The sequence below is a fragment of the Pongo abelii genome, chromosome 8, assembly GCF_028885655.2.
Source record: "Pongo abelii isolate AG06213 chromosome 8, NHGRI_mPonAbe1-v2.0_pri, whole genome shotgun sequence".
Taxonomy (NCBI): Eukaryota; Metazoa; Chordata; class Mammalia; order Primates; family Hominidae; genus Pongo; species Pongo abelii.
Genome location: NC_071993.2, coordinates 140,407,567 through 140,425,926, shown reverse-complemented (window position 1 = coordinate 140,425,926; position 18,360 = coordinate 140,407,567). Strand labels below are relative to the sequence as shown.

The following is an 18,360-nucleotide window of genomic DNA, read 5'->3' as shown; positions in this document are numbered from 1 at the left end:
CCACATTTCAGTCCACACACGCTTACGGAAACCCTGCAGGCTCAGGCTTGTCCGTGCCGAGCGTCCCAAGCAGAGTCAAGCCCAGTTGGCCGCAGGGACTGCAGCTGAGAGGACGAGGCAGGCAAGGGACTCCCTGCTGCCGTGCAGAGCGTTCACATTCATACCTGGGAATCGCCATGGCCGGGGCCCAGGGCCGGATTCCCGGGACAGCTGGTTGTTGACGGTGACCAGCACACTACAGAATATAACGGAGAAAACTGGCCAGTCAGGAGCAGGAGCCCTCAGCCAGGCCTGGGCACACTGATGCCACAGACAGACGCCCTGTCCTGATTTTGGATGGAAACACCACATGCCCAGTGTGAGGGACAAAGAAAGGGACGTCCATTACGGCAAAGAAAGGGCAAGCCTGGATGTACTCACACACACACGCTGGGAAGAGCATGCCTGGATGGGCTCACACACGCCGGGAAGAGCATGCCTGGATGGGCTGTCTCTCTCACACACACACACACACACACACACGCCGGGAAGAGCATGCCTAGATGTGCTCTCTCACACACACACACACACACACACACACGCCGGGAAGAGCATCCCTGGATGTGCTCTCTCTCACACACACACACACACACACACACGCCGGGAAGAGCATCCCTGGATGTGCTCACACACACACACATGCCGGGAAGAGCATGCTTGGATGGGCTCTCACACACACGGGGATGCTGGGAAGGGCAGATCTGGAGGCGCTCACATACGCACGTGGACGCCGTGGCGAGCAAGCGCCACTCTTGGCTTGTTTTCTTTGCTGATTGAGCATCATCTTAAGTTTTTTTTTTTTTTTTTTTTTTTTTGAGATGGAGTTTCACTCTTGCCGCTCAGGCTGGAGTGCAGTGGCGTGATCTTGGCTCACTGCAAGCTCTGCCTCCAGGTTTCATGCCATTCTCCTGCCTCAGCCTCCCGAGTCGCTGGGACTACAGGCGCCCGCCACCACGCCCAGCTAATTTTTGTATTTTTAGTAGAGACGGGGTTTCACCATGTTAGCTAGGATGGTCTCGATCTCCTGACCTTGTGATCCACCTGCCTCAGCCTCCTAAAGTGCTGGGATTATAGGCGTGAGCCACCACACCCAGCCTTTTTTTTAAGACGCTGTTTCACTCTTGTCTTCCAGGCTGGAGTGCAGTGGCGTGATCTCAGCTCACTGCAGCCTCCGCCTCCTGGGTTCAAGCGATTCTCCTGCCTCAACCTCTTGAGTAGCTGGGATTACAGGCGCCAGCTACCACACCCAGCTAATTTTTTGTATTTTTAGTAGAGATGGGGTTTCACCATGTTGGCCAGGCTGGTCTTGAACGCCTGACCTCAGGTGATCTGTCTGCCTTGGCCTCCCAAAGTGTTAGGGTTACTGGCGTGAGCTGCCGCGTTCAGCCTACCTAGGGTTACAGGCGTGAGCCGCCGCACCTGGCCTACTTTAGTTTTTAGCTTCTCTTTTGCTGACATGGGTTTTCTGATCTCTTACAATGAGCATACGTTTATGGCATATTATAATTATTGTTTTTAAATTGGTGCCTATCTAAGAAGGGGACCTTCACCTATCAGGCTGAGGATCCATGGGCACCTGGTCCACTGGGCACTGCTCCCCAAGTGAGGCCATCCACCGTGGGGGAGGGTGGAGCCGCCGTGGCCTGGGCAGCCTCCACCTGACCGTGTGTGGACAACGGCAGGCGACGAGATGAGACGGGAGGGTGGGAGATTGTGAGTGAGGCCGAGCTTGGGGCTGTGGGCACCTGAGGGCCATCGGACACACCGGCCTGGGGCTCCGAGGAGAGGCTGGCCCACGTGCCTCACCAGGTGGAAGAGCCCTGTGGGTCGTGGCGGTGGGTTTACAGCCAGCCCTAGTCTGCGCCTCCTAGGTGGTGTGCAAGGTGGACAGCAGGACCACAGGGACAGGCTGAGGACTGATCCTGGGTCCCACGTGGACGTCTCTAGGGAGAGGGGTCTGAGGGGGAGCAGGGACACTGTGGCACCCAGCGGTCAGGACGGGTTGCTGCCGGGCAGCCTCTGTGCTGCAGAGACCCTCAGGGTGGGGTGGAAAATGTGCCTGGGTCCCAACACGAGGGTCCCTGGAGACCACGGGGAGTGTTTTGGGACCATGGACAGCAGGAGTGCAGGAAATGCTCCAGATTTGCAGAGAATGAGGTGGCTGGAGGTTATCCTGGGTAGAGGGAGGTCTGAGGCTGTGAGTGCCAAGCGAGGGGCAAGGTACCCAGGCCTCTGAAAAGCAGGGACAGGAGGAGAGGTGCCACCGGAGACTGCCCCACCTGGGCGTGTGCCCATCTGAGCCCCTCCTCTGCTGGATGCGCGGCCGCCTGAGCCCCTCCTCTCTTGGGCGTGTGCCCGCCTGAGCCCCGCCCCACCTGGGCGCGTGCCCGCCTGAGCCCCTCCTGACCTGAGCTTGCTCCATCTGTGGGCCCCGTTGGTCATGGTGAAGCCGCCTGTCTCCAGCTGCTGGATGTGCATGGCCAGGAGGTGGGCCGAGGGCAGGGTGGGCTGCGCCCGGAAGCGCCGCCCTTCCATCAGACACAGGCTGTCGCTCTTCAGGAAGACCTGGTGGTCCAGCCGGGACGGGGCCAGGGAGAGACACGGCCTGGTCAGTGCAGGAGCCTCAGCCCGGGCCAGCGCAGCCCAACCAGTCCCAGCTGGTCCTGCGTTCTCCACGCACTGGGTCTACCCGGCTCTCTGAATTAGCTTCCAGTCCCGAATGTGCCTGGATGGTTGGACTTGGCTCACACCTGCAGGGTCTTAAGCTTTCACGGCCCTGACAGCCGCTGGGAGGTTTTGTGCCTCCTGCTACTGAAATGGTGAGTCCCTTTCCTTGCTCTCTGCTGGACTCCAGGAAAGTGCCAGGTAACCCAGCTTCTCTAAATGAGACCCTGGCTGACCAGTGCAGGGTCCCGCGTCTGCGTGTCCAGCAAAGACACGCAGGAGCCCTCCCACCCGTGGACAGCTGTGGCTGGGGCTTGAGGCCGAGCTCTGAGACCCAGGATGGGGACAGGCTCTGGCTGCTCTGGGGCTCGTCTGTGTCATTTTTGGGGATGGCCGATCACTTCCAGCAGTGCTTCCTTGTTCGTCATCTGATGAGGCCACCCCTGCCGTCCTGGAGGACGTCCAGGTTGGTCAAGCACAGGCCCCAGCCACAGACCTCAGTGCTCTCCTCAGTGCTCTGTGTGAGGAGCTCAGACCAGCAAGGCCCCGTGACCGAGCAGGTGGGACACCTTTGCCCAGGTGGCAGCAGAGGCCCTGCCGGGAGAGGACCCCTGGGCCTTGGTGAGGCCACCTGCACGCTCTGTGGTGCCTGCGTCTGGGTGCGGCAGGCTCTGCACAGCAGGCCGTTTAGGAGAGGGCCTCGGGGGACCAAAGCTGCCCGGCCACGTAAAGTGCTGGTACCTCCACGGCTTTGAGCTCCTCCATGACCTCTGCTATCTTTGCAGGCAGAATTCTCCAGGCCTGAAATGAAAGTACAGGTGAGACTCCTGCGGCCGTGCGGGTGCCCACCCCCGCCTCGGGACCCGAGGGGGACGCACGGGAGACTGCCTCACGGCCGGGTGCTCCAGCCCGCTCAGGATCTGCATGGCTGTCGCGAAGTTTCTCTGCTCATAGCAAGATTTTGCAATCAGCAAAAATTTGGACAGCAAGTTCACCTGCAGCTGCAATGAGAAAATGACACATTTAGCGTCTTCTGGTTTAAGATGAACAAAGGGAATATTTGAGAACCTGTTAAAATCACCCAGCTCCCAGACACAACAGTGTGTGCTGCATCACGTGTGTGGAAAGGAAGCGGCCGTGTGGACGCAGGTGAGCCGTGGCCATGGCTGTGGAGGGGCTGGGCTGGCGGGATGGGGTGGGCATGACTTGAAACAAAACAAAATAAAAGCAAAGCCTGATAATGTGGAAAGATGTGAAAAGAAGTCCACCCTCACTTCTCAAAAGCAAGATTGTGCCTGGACGCACCTCCCCAGGCAGCTTCAGGACTGGGAAAGGAGTCCCCACCCAGGGAGAGGCCGCTGTCTGTCCACAGGCAGATGGGGAGCCACACGCAGCTCCTTGCCTACCCCCCACCCGCTGCGCCGAGCCCGTGGCAGGAGTGTCTGGGTGCAGTCCGGGGCCGTGGCAGGAGCGTCCGGGTGCAGTCCGGGGCCGTGGCAGGAGCGTCCGGGTGCAGTCCGGGGCCGTGGCAGGAGCGTCCGGGTGCAGTCCGGGGCCGTGGCAGGAGCGTCCGGGTGCAGTCCGGGGCCGTGGCAGGAGCGTCCGGGTGCAGTCCGGGGCCGTGGCAGGAGCGTCCGGGTGCAGTCCGGGGCCGTGGCAGGAGCGTCCGGGTGCAGTCCGGGGCCGTGGCAGGAGCGTCCGGGTGCAGTCCGGGGCCGTGGCAGGAGCGTCCGGGTGCAGTCCGGGGCCGTGGCAGGAGCGTCCGGGTGCAGTCCGGGGCCGTGGCAGGAGCGTCCGGGTGCAGTCCGGGGCCGTGGCAGGAGCGTCCGGGTGCAGTCCGGGGCCGTGGCAGGAGCGTCCGGGTGCAGTCCGGGGCCGTGGCAGGAGCGTCCGGGTGCAGTCCGGGGCCGTGGCAGGAGCGTCTGGGTGCAGTCCGGGGCCGTGGCAGGAGCGTCTGGGTGCAGTCCGGGGCCGTGGCAGGAGCGTCTGGGTGCAGTCCGGGGCCGTGGCAGGAGCGTCTGGGTGCAGTCCGGGGCCGTGGCAGGAGCGTCTGGGTGCAGTCCGGGCCCGTGGCAGGAGCGTCTGGGTGCAGTCCGGGCCCGTGGCAGGAGCGTCTGGGTGCAGTCCGGGCCCGTGGCAGGAGCGTCTGGGTGCAGTCCGGGCCCGTGGCAGGAGTGTCTGGGTGCAGTCCGGGCCCGTGGCAGGAGTGTCTGGGTGCAGTCCGGGCCCGTGGCAGGAGTGTCTGGGTGCAGTCCGGGCCCGTGGCAGGAGTGTCTGGGTGCAGTCCGGGGCCGTGGCAGGAGTGTTTGGGTGCAGTCCGGGCTGTGGCAGGAGTGTTTGGGTGCAGTCCGGGGCCGTGGCAGGAGTGTTTGGGTGCAGTCCGGGGTGGGCGCCTGAGTGCCGTCCCCTCCTCTGAGGCTCTGTGGCTGGCGGTGACGACCTTGCTGGTCTTGGTTGGAACACCCCATGGGTGGTGAATTCCTCACCCGGCAGGATTCGTATTCTGAGCTGTCCCGAAGGGCTGCATTCTTGGATCCACTTCCAGGACTTCAGGAAGATTCTGGAGAACTCAGCTGACCCCTCCTGTTGGAGCTGCCTGTCCCTGAGGAATCACCTTGGCCTGGGCTATCCTTTGGTGGAAACCAAGGCTGCAGAGTCCAGCTGGACGCCGTCCCCTGGATCGACTCCTTTTTTTTTTTTTTTTTTTGAGATGGAGTCTTGCTCTGTGGCCCAGGCTGGAATGCAGTGGCGCGATCTTGGCTCAGTGCAGCCTCTGCCTCTTGGGTTCAAGTGATTCTCCTGCCTCAGCCTCCTAAGGAGCTGGGATTACAGACGTGATAATTTTTGTATTTTTAGTAGAGACGGGGTTTCCCCATGTCGGCCAGGCTGGTTTTGAACTCCTGATCTCGTGATCTGCCTGCCCCAGCCTCCCAAAGTGCTGGGATTACAGGCATGCTAATTTTTGTATTTTTAGTACAGATGGGGTTTCACCATGTCAGCCAGGCTGGTCTCGAACTCCTGACCTCGTGATCTGCCCGCCTTGGACTCCCAAAGTGCTGGGATTACAGGCGTGATAATTTTTGTATTTTTAGTGGAGATGGGGTTTCACCATGTTGGTCAGGCAGGTCTTGAACTCCTGACCTCATGATCTGCCTGCCTCGGCCTCCCACAGTGCTGGGATTAGAGGCGTGAGCCACTGCGCCCAGCCCCCGGGCTCAACTCCTGTCTGCAGGGCCCCTGTGCAGCTGAAGGCACCTCATATGATCCTGGGCTCACCCCAACTGCGGCCCCAGCTCTCCTGCCTGAGCGCCTTGAGAGGAGTTTGAGAAGTGTTTACCGGATACACTTTCTACGCTGACGTCTCAGTCTATTTCTTCATTGGTTTAAGTAGATGAAAAGTATGTAATTTTGAGATACAACTATTTCACCACAGTTTTTCATTGTTGTTTTAACCTTTTGATTTTTAATTGTAAAAAGTATGTAATAGAGGATTTACCTTTGTAGCCTTTTCTGAGTGCACAGCTCAGCCGTGTTAACTACATCCACATTGTGCAGCACGTCTGCAACTCTCCATCTTCCCAAACTGAAACTCGGTCCCCGTTCAACACGAGCTCCCTGCGCCCCACTCCCAGCCCCCGGCACCCACCCTGCTACTTTGTCTCCGTGAATCCGGTGCCTCCAGGCACCTTGTGTACGTGGAGCTGTCCAGTGTCTGTGCTTCGTGACTGGCTCATTTCCCTGAGCCTGAGTCCCTCGAGGCGTCGTGTACGTGGAGCCGTCCAGTGTCCATGCTTCGTGACTGGCTCCTTTACCTGAGCCTGAGTCCCTCTCGTGTACGTGGAGCTGCAGTGTCCGTGCTTCGTGACTGGCTCCTTTACCTGAGCCTGAGTCCCTCGAGGCGTCGTGTACGTGGAGCTGCACGGTGTCCGTGCTTCGTGACTGGCTCCTTTACCTGAGCCTGAGTCCCTCGAGGTTCATTGTGTACGTGGAGCCGTCCAGTGTCCGTGCTTCGTGACTGGCTCCTTTACCTGAGCCTGAGTCCCTCGAGGTTCATCGTGCTGCCGCAGGCGTCAGAATTTCCTTCCTGTTAAGGCTGAGTGACTTCTTAAGGTACGAAGAGGCTGCATTTTCTTTATCTGTTCTTCCCTCCGTGGACATTTAGGTGCCTCCACCTCTTGGCTATGGTGTTCCAAACTTTTAAACAAATCTAAATAAACCAAAGCCCTATTCTGCTTTCAAACTCCCCAGTTTTTAAATTTTTTTGAGATAGGGTCTCGCACCGTCATCTGCGCTGCTGTGGTGCGACCTCAGCTCACTGCAACCTCCACCTCCTGGGCTCCTGTGATCCTCCCGCCTCAGCCTCCTGAGGAGCTGGGACTCCAGGTGTGCGCCACCAGCCTGGACAATTTTTTATATTTTCAGTAGAGACGGGATTTCGATATGTTGTCCAGGCTGGTCCCAACTCCTGGGCTCAAGTGATCTGCCCTCCTCAGCCTCCCAAAGGGCTGGGGTTACAGGCATCAGTCACTGCGACCGGCCTGTATTTTGTTAAGGTGAGAAATTTTATGCTGTTTCTTCCTGCTTCTGTTTCTACCTTGTCTCCCTCCAGACATCGTCTAAACGGTGCCACTGAGACATCATCTGAACGGAACCACCAATCCCCCATTTTCTTAAGGTGAGAAATTTTACACTGCTTCTTTCTGCCCTTGTGTCTCCGCTTTGCCTCACTCCAGGCATCGCCGGAACGGAGCCACTGACCCCCGAGCATTTTTATTGATCACTGCTGCCCTCTGTGCTCAAATTTTATATTTTAACGATTTTCTGGGGTCCTGAATTTACAAATGTGAAACTCAGTGTCCTGGATTGTTCCGACCTCACAGCCATTGAGACACAATACGTCAGGACATTGTGGATCTAACACTTGTTAGATGGACGAGCGTGGTGCTTTTAGAAGTGGGTCTCTGGCGAGGTCTGTCCGCTCCCGTGAGGAGGTGAGGGGCCTGTGGTCTCCGGCGAGGTCCGTCCGCTCCCGTGAGGAGGTGAGGGGCCTGTGGTCTCCGGCGAGGTCCGTCCGCTCCCGTGAGGAGGTGAGGGGCCTGTGGTCTCCGGCGAGGTCCGTCCGCTCCCGTGAGGAGGTGAGGGGCCTGTGGTCTCCGGCGAGGTCCGTCCGCTCCCGTGAGGAGGTGAGGGGCCTGTGGTCTCCGGCGAGGTCCATCCGCTCCCGTGAGGAGGTGATCTGAGCGATCCGCAGCTCCCTTTTGCTAACGGGTATGTGGCAGCAGTGCCAAGCTCTGTCCCGGCCACGCTGGGTGCCAGCAGCCCTGGGTGTGAGCCTGCACGACTCTTGCCCACCCCGCAGACCTGGACATGGGCGCGTGACCAGGACGAACGGCCATCCTGGAGACCCTCAGGCAGGGCCGCCGCAGGCTCGAGGTGGGTCTCAGGCTGGGAGGGGCGGTCCTCCACCTGCTGGGGCGGCTCGGGGTGAGGGTGCGCCCAGGACACTGCGGGTTGGCCAGGTGACGGCCACCTGTCCTTGTGCTCATCCTCATGAAGCCTGGCCACACGGGCCGTGCGTGAAGGCTCTGGTTTAGGGAAATCGCATTTTCACGTCCCTCATGATATGGTGAAAACCATGGATCCAAGCAAACAGGCAACCAGGCTCCCTGTTCCCACGTCCCGTGCTGGTGTGCCCTGGCAATGAATCCCCAAAGTTGGAAAATTCTCCCCAAGGGAGGAGAGAAGGCGGCGCCTCTGCCTTCGTTTATGGCCCGGGGTTGCCTGCGGGCTTGGAGGAGCGTGAAAGAATAATAGGAAGGGAAGCTCTGTCCACCGTGGAGGTGGCTTTGCCACCTGGCAGGGAGGTACTGCACCTTGGTGGGCTGCGAGCAGCTCCTGGTTCCCCCAGAGCCTTCGGCCCACTCTGGGACAGCAGCAGGGACGGCAGTGATGGGGTTCGTGGCCGGGAGTCCTGTTCCTTGGGCTCAAGTTTGCTTTCAGAGAGCTCCGGCCCAGGAGGGGGTGGGTGTCCACCCATGGGCCGAGGCTGCCACCTCCCTGCTGTGGGGGAAGGGGCCCTGTAATCCTGAGTCTTACTTGGAGCGGGACCTGGTGACCCCAGTCCACGACAGCCAAGCCCCAGCTGAGCTCAGGTGTGAGGAGATCAGAGGTCTCTGTAATAGGCTGTCCGTCCGCTGGGTGAAGGCGTCCGCTGGGTGAAGGTGCAGACCCCCGGGGCTGAGGGACTGTGGCCTCCTGAGAAGCTGTGGACCCTGATGCCTCCTGGGCAGGTGGGCCCCGTGAAGGATGAGCTGGTGGAAGCAGGTGACTCTCTTGGGGCTGCACAGTGCCCTGCCTGACAGCTGGTGGGGCGGGTCAGGTGAGGAGCCCCCAGTCCAGCCCAAGCCCCACAGGACCTAGAAGAGGCTGAGACTGGGCTCCAGCGCTGGAGCTTGACCTTGACCTTGGTCAGACCACGGAGCCGATGAGTTCCACAGACTAAGAACCCACAATGAGCATTCGGCCAGGAGGAGCCCAGGGTGGGACGCTGGGCATCACAAGCCCCAGCCCAGGGACTAGGCTCAGGCACAGAGGGGATGGGGCCTGGGGTGGGGTGGGGTGTGTGGCGGAGCCCAGTGCTGGGGGTGGTGCGTGAGGGACTCTGTGTGTGGTGAGCACAGGTAGGGGTGGTAGCAGTGGTGGGTGCAGTTTGTCCTGGGTCTCCAGGCGGCCCACAGCCAAGGATCACCCACCACTGAGGGGAGCCATCTCTGGCTGCAGATGTGGACGTGGCTGGGGATGTGGCTGGGCACACGAAGATGTGGCTGTGGATGTGGCCGTGGATGTGGCAGGCAGTGCTGGGGGAGAGCTGGGAGGGAGGCTGACCGCCCCCCACCCCCGATGTAGTGAAGCCTGTGCCCTGCTCCCCTCAGCCTTGGGTTGGGTGTGGCTCCAAGGGACACAGAGTTGGGTTCACTGCATTGGGAGAGGGTTCAGGCCATGGCCTTACAGGAGGCGCTGCCACCCCCGGGTAGGCGGGCCCCACGCCCCGTGTTGGCCTCGGAACTGTAGGGTGCCCACCTTGGAGGTGTGGCTGGTCACAATCTCTGCAGCCACCCAGGTGCTGACGTCATCCGAATTTCTTAGAAGCTGTAACAGATACTTGTCCTGAACGTAATTGGGCAGAAATAAGCTGCAGGTTTTGGCTGAAAGAGACTCAGAAGAGCTGGCTCTGGAAGAGAAATATGGCCCCCGTCACCCCCAGAACTTGCGCAGGTGGCCCTGCCCGGCCCTGGGGCTGCTGGTGCAGGGTGGGCTGGGGTCGGGCCACGAGGCCGCTCCGACTGGCAGACACCACTCTCTCGCGTCTCTGGAGACACAGGCATCTCCTGCTGGTCAGGGGCGTCCACAAGACTCTTACGGGAAGCCCCCAAGACCCTCCACCACTGCTCCCAGCTGAGGCCCCGGACGCTCACTTGGGGATGGCGGTGCTCTTGTCCATGACGCCCAGGGCCCGTGAGTTCAGGAAGTGGACTGGGTGGCACTTCTGAAACAACTCCTGCCCAGAACATGGAAACAAGAGATTCAGGCTTCCATTCCTTAGGGCCTTGTGTCCAAGGCAGGGTCCCAGGGAGGGTGGGGGTTTTCTAGGGGGCCATCTCTGCAAACCCAGGTTCAACACCCACCCAACAGTCCACAGGGATCGGCCGCAGGGCTCCCCATGTGCTTGGCCCCCAGGGGCTCATGGCGTCCGGGGCAGCCCTCGTGACAGCAGGTGGATCACTAGGTTGGCATCACTGCTGTCACCTGCTACGTGAGGTGGGCTCCCGGGATGGCAGGGACCTGGGAAGAGGCCACCTGAGGGCTGGCTGTGGTGGCGGCAGAGGAAGTTGGGCAGCGCCCTGGAGCTGGGTGGGGCACAAGGAACCGGGTTGGCCCAGCTCCGGTGGAGGGGCTGGGGGGAGAGACTCAGCGCCCCATGCAACCCTCAGGGCATCCTCTAGTGCCTGTGAGGCCGGAGTGCTGGGCAGAGGCAGGGCCAGGCCCAGCGGGCAGTGGTCTGGAGAGGAGGACTCAGGTTTGCTGGGGCCCAAGCCCCTGCTTGGGCCTCCCATTGAGGCAGCAGCCACCTGGACCTGTGCACCTGGCAGCCACCCCCAACCTGCGCACCTGGCAGCTGGCCCCTTCTCTGCCCGTCTATTCCTTTGGAAGCAGCCGCTGAGGGCCCTGTGGGCGCGGAGTGTTTCTGGGGCCCCGACTCGCAGGTGACCTGGGTGCGGATCCTCTCCCTCCTCACCTGCTGTAGCAGCGTGAGCTGGCTGAAGAGCTGGTGAGTGCTGTACTCCGTCAGGAAGTAGGGCCCCTTCTCGCTGGTCTTGGCACAGGGGCCGTAGAAGTCCTCGAGGAAGCAGGGCTTGGGCAGGGCTGCGGCAATGGTGTAGGGGCGCTCCTTGTGCGGTGGCAGCACCAGCCCGTTGCCTCGGGGCAGCCTCCAGGGGAAGCTCTGCAGGGCAGGCCAGGCACTGAGGGGCCCAAGCTCCGTGTCCCCTCCGGGTCAGGGGTCCAGGGAGGTGGGGTGGGTGGTGAGGACCAGGCCAGGTCCAAGCCCGGTGCTCCTCAGACTGGCCCAGCCAGAGCCAGAGAGCAGCCTGCCCACCCACAGCTGTGCTGGCACAAGGATGCCTGTCCTGGTCGTTTCAGCAGGTCCCCCATGGGCAGGATGCTGAGGTTTAATGGAAAGGGCATTTCTCTCCCCACACTGGCTTCTTCCGCCTTAGTCTCTGGCCCATGGGTCAGTGAGTCACAGCAGGACCCTCCTCTCCTGAGCACCCAGGACAGTGCAGGAGGTGCCAGCCCAGCAGGGCTGCCTGGGACCGGGAACATGGAGGGGGTATGTGAGTGTGCACATGTGGATGTGAGGGTGCATGTGTGTGTGTGTGTGCGGGTACACGTGTGCGCATGTGTGGATTGCGTGAGGGTGCACACGTGTATGTGTGGATATGTGTGAGAGTGCACATGTGAATGTGTGAGGGTGCACACGAGTGTGCATGTGTGGATGTGTGAAGGTGCACGTTCGTGTGCACATGTGGATGTGAGGATCACGCGTGTGCACGTGTGGATGTGTGTGATGTGCACAGATATGTATGTGCACACAAGTGTATGTGCACACGTCTATGTGTATGCACATATACAGATGTGCCCATTTGCACTTGTGTGTATGTGTGTGCATGCACCAGTTACGTCTTTGAGGCTGGGCTCAGGGACCCACATCCGCCTGTCCAGGGAGGCCCTCCCCTGAGAAAAGGACCCCACCTTCCTGGAGATGCCGTCCTCTGAGAGCCTCTTACAGAGGGCGTTGAAGGGTCTGGCATCCTCCTCGGCCTCCCTGGGGTTCTCCAGGTCTGTGCCGCGAGGGCTGCCCTCGGCCCGCCGGTCCATGCCCACCTCCAGGAGGCTCAGCAGGTGCTTGGCAGAGCCGTCCAGGGGTAGGATCTAGGCAGAAGCACGGTGGTGGGGGGTCATTGCCACCTTCCGGAGGAGGGCGGCACCTCCCGCTGTGGGAGCTTTGGGTGCGGCCGCCCAGCTCGGCGCCACCGTCACCTTGGAGGAGATGAAGTCCTCCAGCTTCCCCAGCAGCCCGCTGTTCCGAGGGAAGTCCACGGCGTAGCAGTCCTCCACCCAGGCCTGCAGGACGCAGAGGCTCCGCCTGTAGATCTTGCTGAAGGTCGAGGTGGGGTCCTGGTGGGCCCTGGAGACGCAGGGGAGCTGCTGAGCTGCCAGGATGTGGGAGTCGGGGGCAGAGGCCCAGGGGCTGCGTGCGGCTCTCCCGGAAAAGCAGGATGGGACCAGGCTCCACGTGTGCAGGGGGCTTAGGGGGCTGGGAGTCTTCTGTGGGTCCCTCCCCCAAGGCAGGAGCTGGCTGGCTGATGGCCTGAGGTGCCAGGGAGGTGCCCAGCCTGGGCGTGTGGGGGCAAGGTGGTGCATGGCGTGTCCTGGGGGGGCAGCAGGTCAGCCCGGAGAGAGGCAGAGCTCCCCCCCCCTCGGCCCACCACCCCTCTCCTGATGCCAGGTGCTGGCCATGGGTATCGAGGGAGGCTGGGGGCTGGCAGGACCCTCCGCTTGGTGCTCCCCCTTCCCTCAGCTGACCTTCTGGCTCTCACCGCCTGCTCACCTGCTGTCCGCTTTCCTCCCGGGTCAGCAGGAAGAGACCCCGACTCCCCCAGGTCCCCTCCCAGAGCTCCCAGGTGCCCAGGCCACCGCCCTCCTGCCCCAGCTGCTTTCTCTGCATCCCTGTGTGTCCCCCACCTCCAGCCAGACCTCCAACCAGACTTCCCTGGCCCCTCACCCCCTTGGGTCACTAGGGACCACCTCGTTCTTCATGGGGGCTAAACCAGACCCATGGGCGCTCACCCTACCCCGGGGGAAGCTCTGGCGGGCGTGGAGCTGTGGAGTGTGGTACCTGGTCAGCGTGCTGTTGATGCGGTCGAGGAGAAAGTGCAGGAAGTCGTGGGGTGTGCAGAAGTAGCGGAAGGTGTAGAGGAACTGCTGCACGTAGCCCTCCAGGAAGGCGTCACTGTGGGGTGGGGCGGGGCGGGCGGTGGTGAGGGGCGGGGTGGCCTCACCCCAGGGCTCGGCTAGTGTTCGGGTGGGGGGTGTGACTGTATGTGTGTGTGCATTTTCTTTGTGTATCACCGTCAGGAGAATCCCCGGAGAAATTAAAGGGGGGACATGGATAACCCTCAACTTTCAAGTTTCATTTGAAATTCTCAACTACTTCCCAGCCTTCCAGCACCAGGGCCTTTTTTTTGTTTTTTTTTTGGCAGAGTTTCACTCTTGTTGCCCAGGCTGGAGTGCAGTGGTGCGATCTCCGCCTCCTGGGTTCAAGCAATTCTCCTGCCTTAGCCTCCCGAGTAGCTGGGACTACAGGTGCCCACCACGCCCGGCTAATTTTTGTATTTTAGTAGAGATGGGGTTTCACCATGTTTCCCAGGCTGGTCTCGAACTCCCGACCTCGGGTGATCTGCCTGTCTCGGCCTCCAAAAGTGCTGGGATGACAGGCGTGAGCCACTGTGCCCTGCTGAACACCAGGGCCTTTCTGAACGTAGCCTGTGCAGGACCTTGTGGCGTCTCCACTCGCAGGACCCATTAGCTCGGGAAGCTGAGGGAGCCGGTGCCTCGGGACTGGGCACAATGCTGCACGCTCAAAGGTTCTGGGTCTTCACTGGGTGAAACTGGGCCACCCTCAGGAGACACTGACCAGGGCCCCGCCTGCCGGTCTGGGACTGTCCTGGGAGCCCGACGGCCACGGTCAGGAAGCAGAGGCCCGGCAAGGCCTTCTCCCACCCTGGAGGGGTCTCAGGCAGGAGACGGCACGGCCCTGGAACAAGGGGCCTGGTCACCCGCTCACCTGGGGGCTGAGGACACAGGTGGCCACAGCCCCAGCCCCAGGCTGCCCTGCAAAGGTGACGCCCACCAGGTCCACAGAGCGGGGAAGCCCCTCGTGACCACATCACGGCCTGGAGACGCTCCTTCCATGGAAGCACAGCACTCACACTCACGCCGTGCAAGCTGCAAACTCCACAACCACAGACACGCACACCACACACGTGCACACAAGCCACACAGAACTCCACAACCAGACACACACCACACATGTGCACACAAGCCACACAGAACTCCACAACCAGACGCGTACACCACACATGTGGACAAAGCCACACAGAACGCCACAACCAGACATGCACACAGAACTCCACAACCAGATGTGTACACCACACACGTGCACACAAGCCACACAGAACCCCACAACCAGACATGCACACCACACACGTGCACACAAGCCACACGGAACTCCACAACCAGACACGCACACCACACATGTGCACACAAGCCACACGGAACTCCACAACCAGACACGCACACCACACACGTGCACACAAGCCACACTATACCCCACACCACACATACGTGCACACAAACTATACCCCACACCACACACTACCCACACCACAGATCACACGTGCACACATGCCACACTATACCTCACGCCACATGTGCACACACACTATACCCCACACCGCACACCACACATGTGCACACACACCACACTATACCCCATGTCACACACCACATAGACACACTATACCCCACACCACACACCACACACACACTGCACTATACCCCACGCCACACACCACATACTCACCACACTATACTCCATGCCACACACCACAAACACACTACCCCATACCACACACCACACGTGCATACACACCACACAAAACCCAACCACACACGTGTACACGCCACACTACACCCCATGCCATACACACATGCACACATGCCACGCAATACCCAAACACACACCACACACACCACACAATACTCCACATCACACACCATACATGGGCACACAAGCCACACACCACCCCACACATGCACACACGTCACACTATACCTCACAACCGCACACATGTACCTACACCACACAATATCCCACAACCACACAGCACACACGTGCACACACGTCACATTATACCCCACGCCACACACACGTGTGCTCACATGCCAGACAATCCCATCAGCACATACACCACACACATCACACAGTCCATACAAGCCTAAATACACATCACATTTGTGTACTACACATGTACAATAAAGCACATCACACATTACCCGGAGACACCACATATGCACACACACCAAGAACACACCACACTGCACACGTGCACAGTCACGCACACGGACGTCTCCCGCAACAGCACAGAGACCCTATGGTGGGTGTGGGCCATGCCTGTCTTGCAGATGAGGAGGCTGAGAACTAGGTCCGAGGGTCAGCCTGGACCCCTGGCTAGTAGCTGACCCCATGTGACCAGGGGCAGCTCACCTTGGGAGAACGGGGTCGGGGGTGGGGCTGCCGTCCCTCTCTAGAGGGTCCTTGGGGGTAACGGGGTTGGGGGGGTGCCACGTCCCTCTCTAGAGGGTCCTTGGGATAACGGGGTCGGGGGGGTGGGGCCGCCGTCCCTCTCTAGAAGGTCCTTGGGGGTAACGGGGTTGGGGGGGGCATGTCCCTCTCTAGAGGGTCCTTGGGGTAACGGGGTTGGGGGTGGCCGCCATCCCTCTCTGGGGGCCTCCCTGTCCCCACTGGCTGCTGAGAGCCCTGACTCCCTGCTGTCCTCCTTGGCGTCCTTTGCTGGGCCCCATGGCCTCTGCTCAGACAGGACCCTTGGGGCTCCAAGGTGGTGTCATAAGGGTCTCATAAGCCAACATGGGGTTGGCCCCAGTCACTGGCAGGGTGGCCTCTCTGGGAGCCGGTCAGACCAGTGGGTCCAGAGCCTGCTGCAGCTCCCAGTGCCTGAGAACAGGGTGCAGCCCAGGGGCCCATGCAGGCCAGAGTGGGTGAAGGGCCGAGGGGGCTGGTGGGGCGGCCGGGGGTCTAGCCCTGTGGCCCCGGTGGAGGTGAGTGGGCCCGGCGGCTCCTCCCTGCTGCAGGCGTACGTACGCACACCAGCGTTTACGGATCAGGGGTCTCCTGAGCCAGTGTGCACACCGAGTGGAGGGGCTGCAGAAACACCCAGCCTCACCCGTCCCTGGAGCTAATTACCCCGGGTGTTCTGACTCGGTGAGTTGGATGGAGTCCAGGCCACATCGCCGAGCTGCCCATGCGTGTTATTTTTGGAAGCCATTCCGTATGTTAATTATGTAGGGCGGGTTCCGCAGCACCTCTGGGGACCACCAGGCACACCCTGAGACCCGGTGCCCAGGCCCACAGGCGGCGGAGGCCACTCTGGCCAGGGCTCTGCAAAGCTGCCGGCGGCACCTAGTGCACATTGGCCTAAACCCCGATTAAACATTTCTCTAAACTAAAAAGTGCAAACCAGCCCAGCTGAGCGGCGAGGGCACGTTCCGCACCTCTTCTCAGCACCCAGGGCTACGTCTCCTTTTCCGGGTGAGCTTTTCTCCCGACGCACCTGGAGTACAGGTAGGCCATGAGCCCCAGCGGCGTGCCGGCCTGCAGGATGCGGGCCTTCTGCCGGCCGCCCGGGTGCTTGTTGACGTTGTAGAAGATGAGCGAGGAGGACTCGTCCAGGGGGCTGAAGTCCAGCGTGTCACAGGGTGCCGCCGCGATGTTCACAATCACCGGGAGGGCGCAGGGCTCCAGGCCCCAGCGTTCCGCGTACATGACCTGCCGGAGCGGGACACGGGCGCTTGGTCACTCTGCCCCTCGCCCCAGGGCTTCCTGGCGTTGGACCCTCAAATCAGGGCCCCTTTTATGACTTAACATGGACAGATTTACAGCGTCCAACAGTGGGAGGCCCGTCTGAAGCTACTGCCTCATGGGGCAGAGCGGGGTCTGGAGCCCACTTGCCTGCAGATACTTCTTGACCAAGCTGAGGAACTGCACCCTGGATTTCATTTCTTCCAGCTGCCCTTTCAGCTTGGACAGCATGGTCTTGACGTCAGAACCTGTGGGCGGAGCAGAGTGGGTGGGGGCCGGGCTGCCTGCGGCCGGGGTCTCAGATCTGTGCCCACGCGGGCCTTACCTTTGTTCCTCTTTTCCTTCTGTAAGAGTTTCTGGTAGAACTTCAAGGTCTTGCGGTAGTTTCTTTTCTCCATCATGAGCTGCTGTTCCAGCTCCTGGGGACGAAACACAGCGCCTAAGCCCCAGGCAGCCCCAACACACATCAGCCTCATCCAGGGCCAGGTCCCACCCCACCGGGGCCTCCCCGGCCTTGGAGATCAGCTGCAGGGCAGGGTCCCATGGAGACAGAGGCCCACTCAGCCAGCGAGGCCAGCCCCGGCCTGGGCAGTGTAGTCTGGGGGGCCCTGGGCTGCCCCCAGGCTCACAGGGCAGTGCCCAGCTTGGGGCTGACTGCCACCTGCGCGCCTCACCCACAGTCAGGCCCTTGTGGAGGATGCTCAGGAGACTGCTGTGTGACCACCACCTTGGGCCCTCAGGGGAACCAGACCCCACCCAAGTCAGCACCAGGCCCTCCTGCCCAAGCAGGGCTGTGCCACCTCTGCACTTGGGGGCCCACATTGTGGGCGGGGCTGGGGGAAGGGGGTGGCAGCGTGACCTCCCCAACGTGCATCCCGTGTGTCTTCAGGTGTCTGCCTTTTTATTTTTAATTTAGTTATTATTATTATTTTTGAGACGGGGTTTTTCTCTTGTTGCCCAGGCTGGAGTGCAATGGCACAATCTCAGCTCACCACAACCTCTGCCTCCCAGGTTCAAGTGATTCTCCTGCCTCAACCTCCCGAGTAGCTGGGATTACAGGCATGCACCACCATACCCAGCTAATTTTGTATTTTTGGTAGAGATGGGGTTTCTCCATGTCGGTCAGGCTGGTCTCGAACTCCCGACTTCAGGTGATTGGCCCACCTCGGCCTCCCAGAGTGCCGGGATTACAGGTGTAAGCCACCACATCCAACCGTTTTTTATTTTTATTGACTTTTTAATTTAATTTTTTATTTTTTGAGATGAGGTCTTGCTCTGTCACTCAGGCTGGAGTGCGGTGGCGCGATCACAACTCACTGCAACCTCCAACTCCCTGGGTTCAAGCAGTTCTCCCATCTCAGCCTCCCAAAGTGCTGGGATTACAGGTGTGAGACAATGCACCAGCCTTGCCTTTCTTTTAAACTTAAAGAAGCCCA

General features: G+C 60.6%; 1 protein-coding gene across 2 annotated transcripts in view; it reads right to left on the bottom strand.

Annotated features, from left to right (window-relative positions):
* Window positions 1-18,360, bottom strand: part of KNDC1 (kinase non-catalytic C-lobe domain containing 1) — a 70,141-nt gene that overhangs the window by 2,007 nt on the left and 49,774 nt on the right. The window contains exons 18-30 of one of the 2 annotated variants that reach the window (XM_054523094.2): window positions 17,250-17,343; window positions 17,075-17,172; window positions 16,677-16,891; window positions 13,163-13,276; window positions 12,304-12,451; window positions 12,016-12,195; window positions 11,000-11,206; window positions 10,179-10,261; window positions 9,784-9,934; window positions 3,582-3,704; window positions 3,445-3,504; window positions 2,447-2,604; window positions 165-235 (exon numbers count right to left, since the gene is read on the bottom strand). In XM_054523094.2, the coding sequence (XP_054379069.1) occupies window positions 165-235; window positions 2,447-2,604; window positions 3,445-3,504; window positions 3,582-3,704; window positions 9,784-9,934; window positions 10,179-10,261; window positions 11,000-11,206; window positions 12,016-12,195; window positions 12,304-12,451; window positions 13,163-13,276; window positions 16,677-16,891; window positions 17,075-17,172; window positions 17,250-17,343 (1,702 nt within the window). The remainder of the gene's footprint in view (window positions 1-164; window positions 236-2,446; window positions 2,605-3,444; window positions 3,505-3,581; window positions 3,705-9,783; window positions 9,935-10,178; window positions 10,262-10,999; window positions 11,207-12,015; window positions 12,196-12,303; window positions 12,452-13,162; window positions 13,277-16,676; window positions 16,892-17,074; window positions 17,173-17,249; window positions 17,344-18,360) is intronic. The other variant, XM_024253726.3, reaches the window with a different exon arrangement.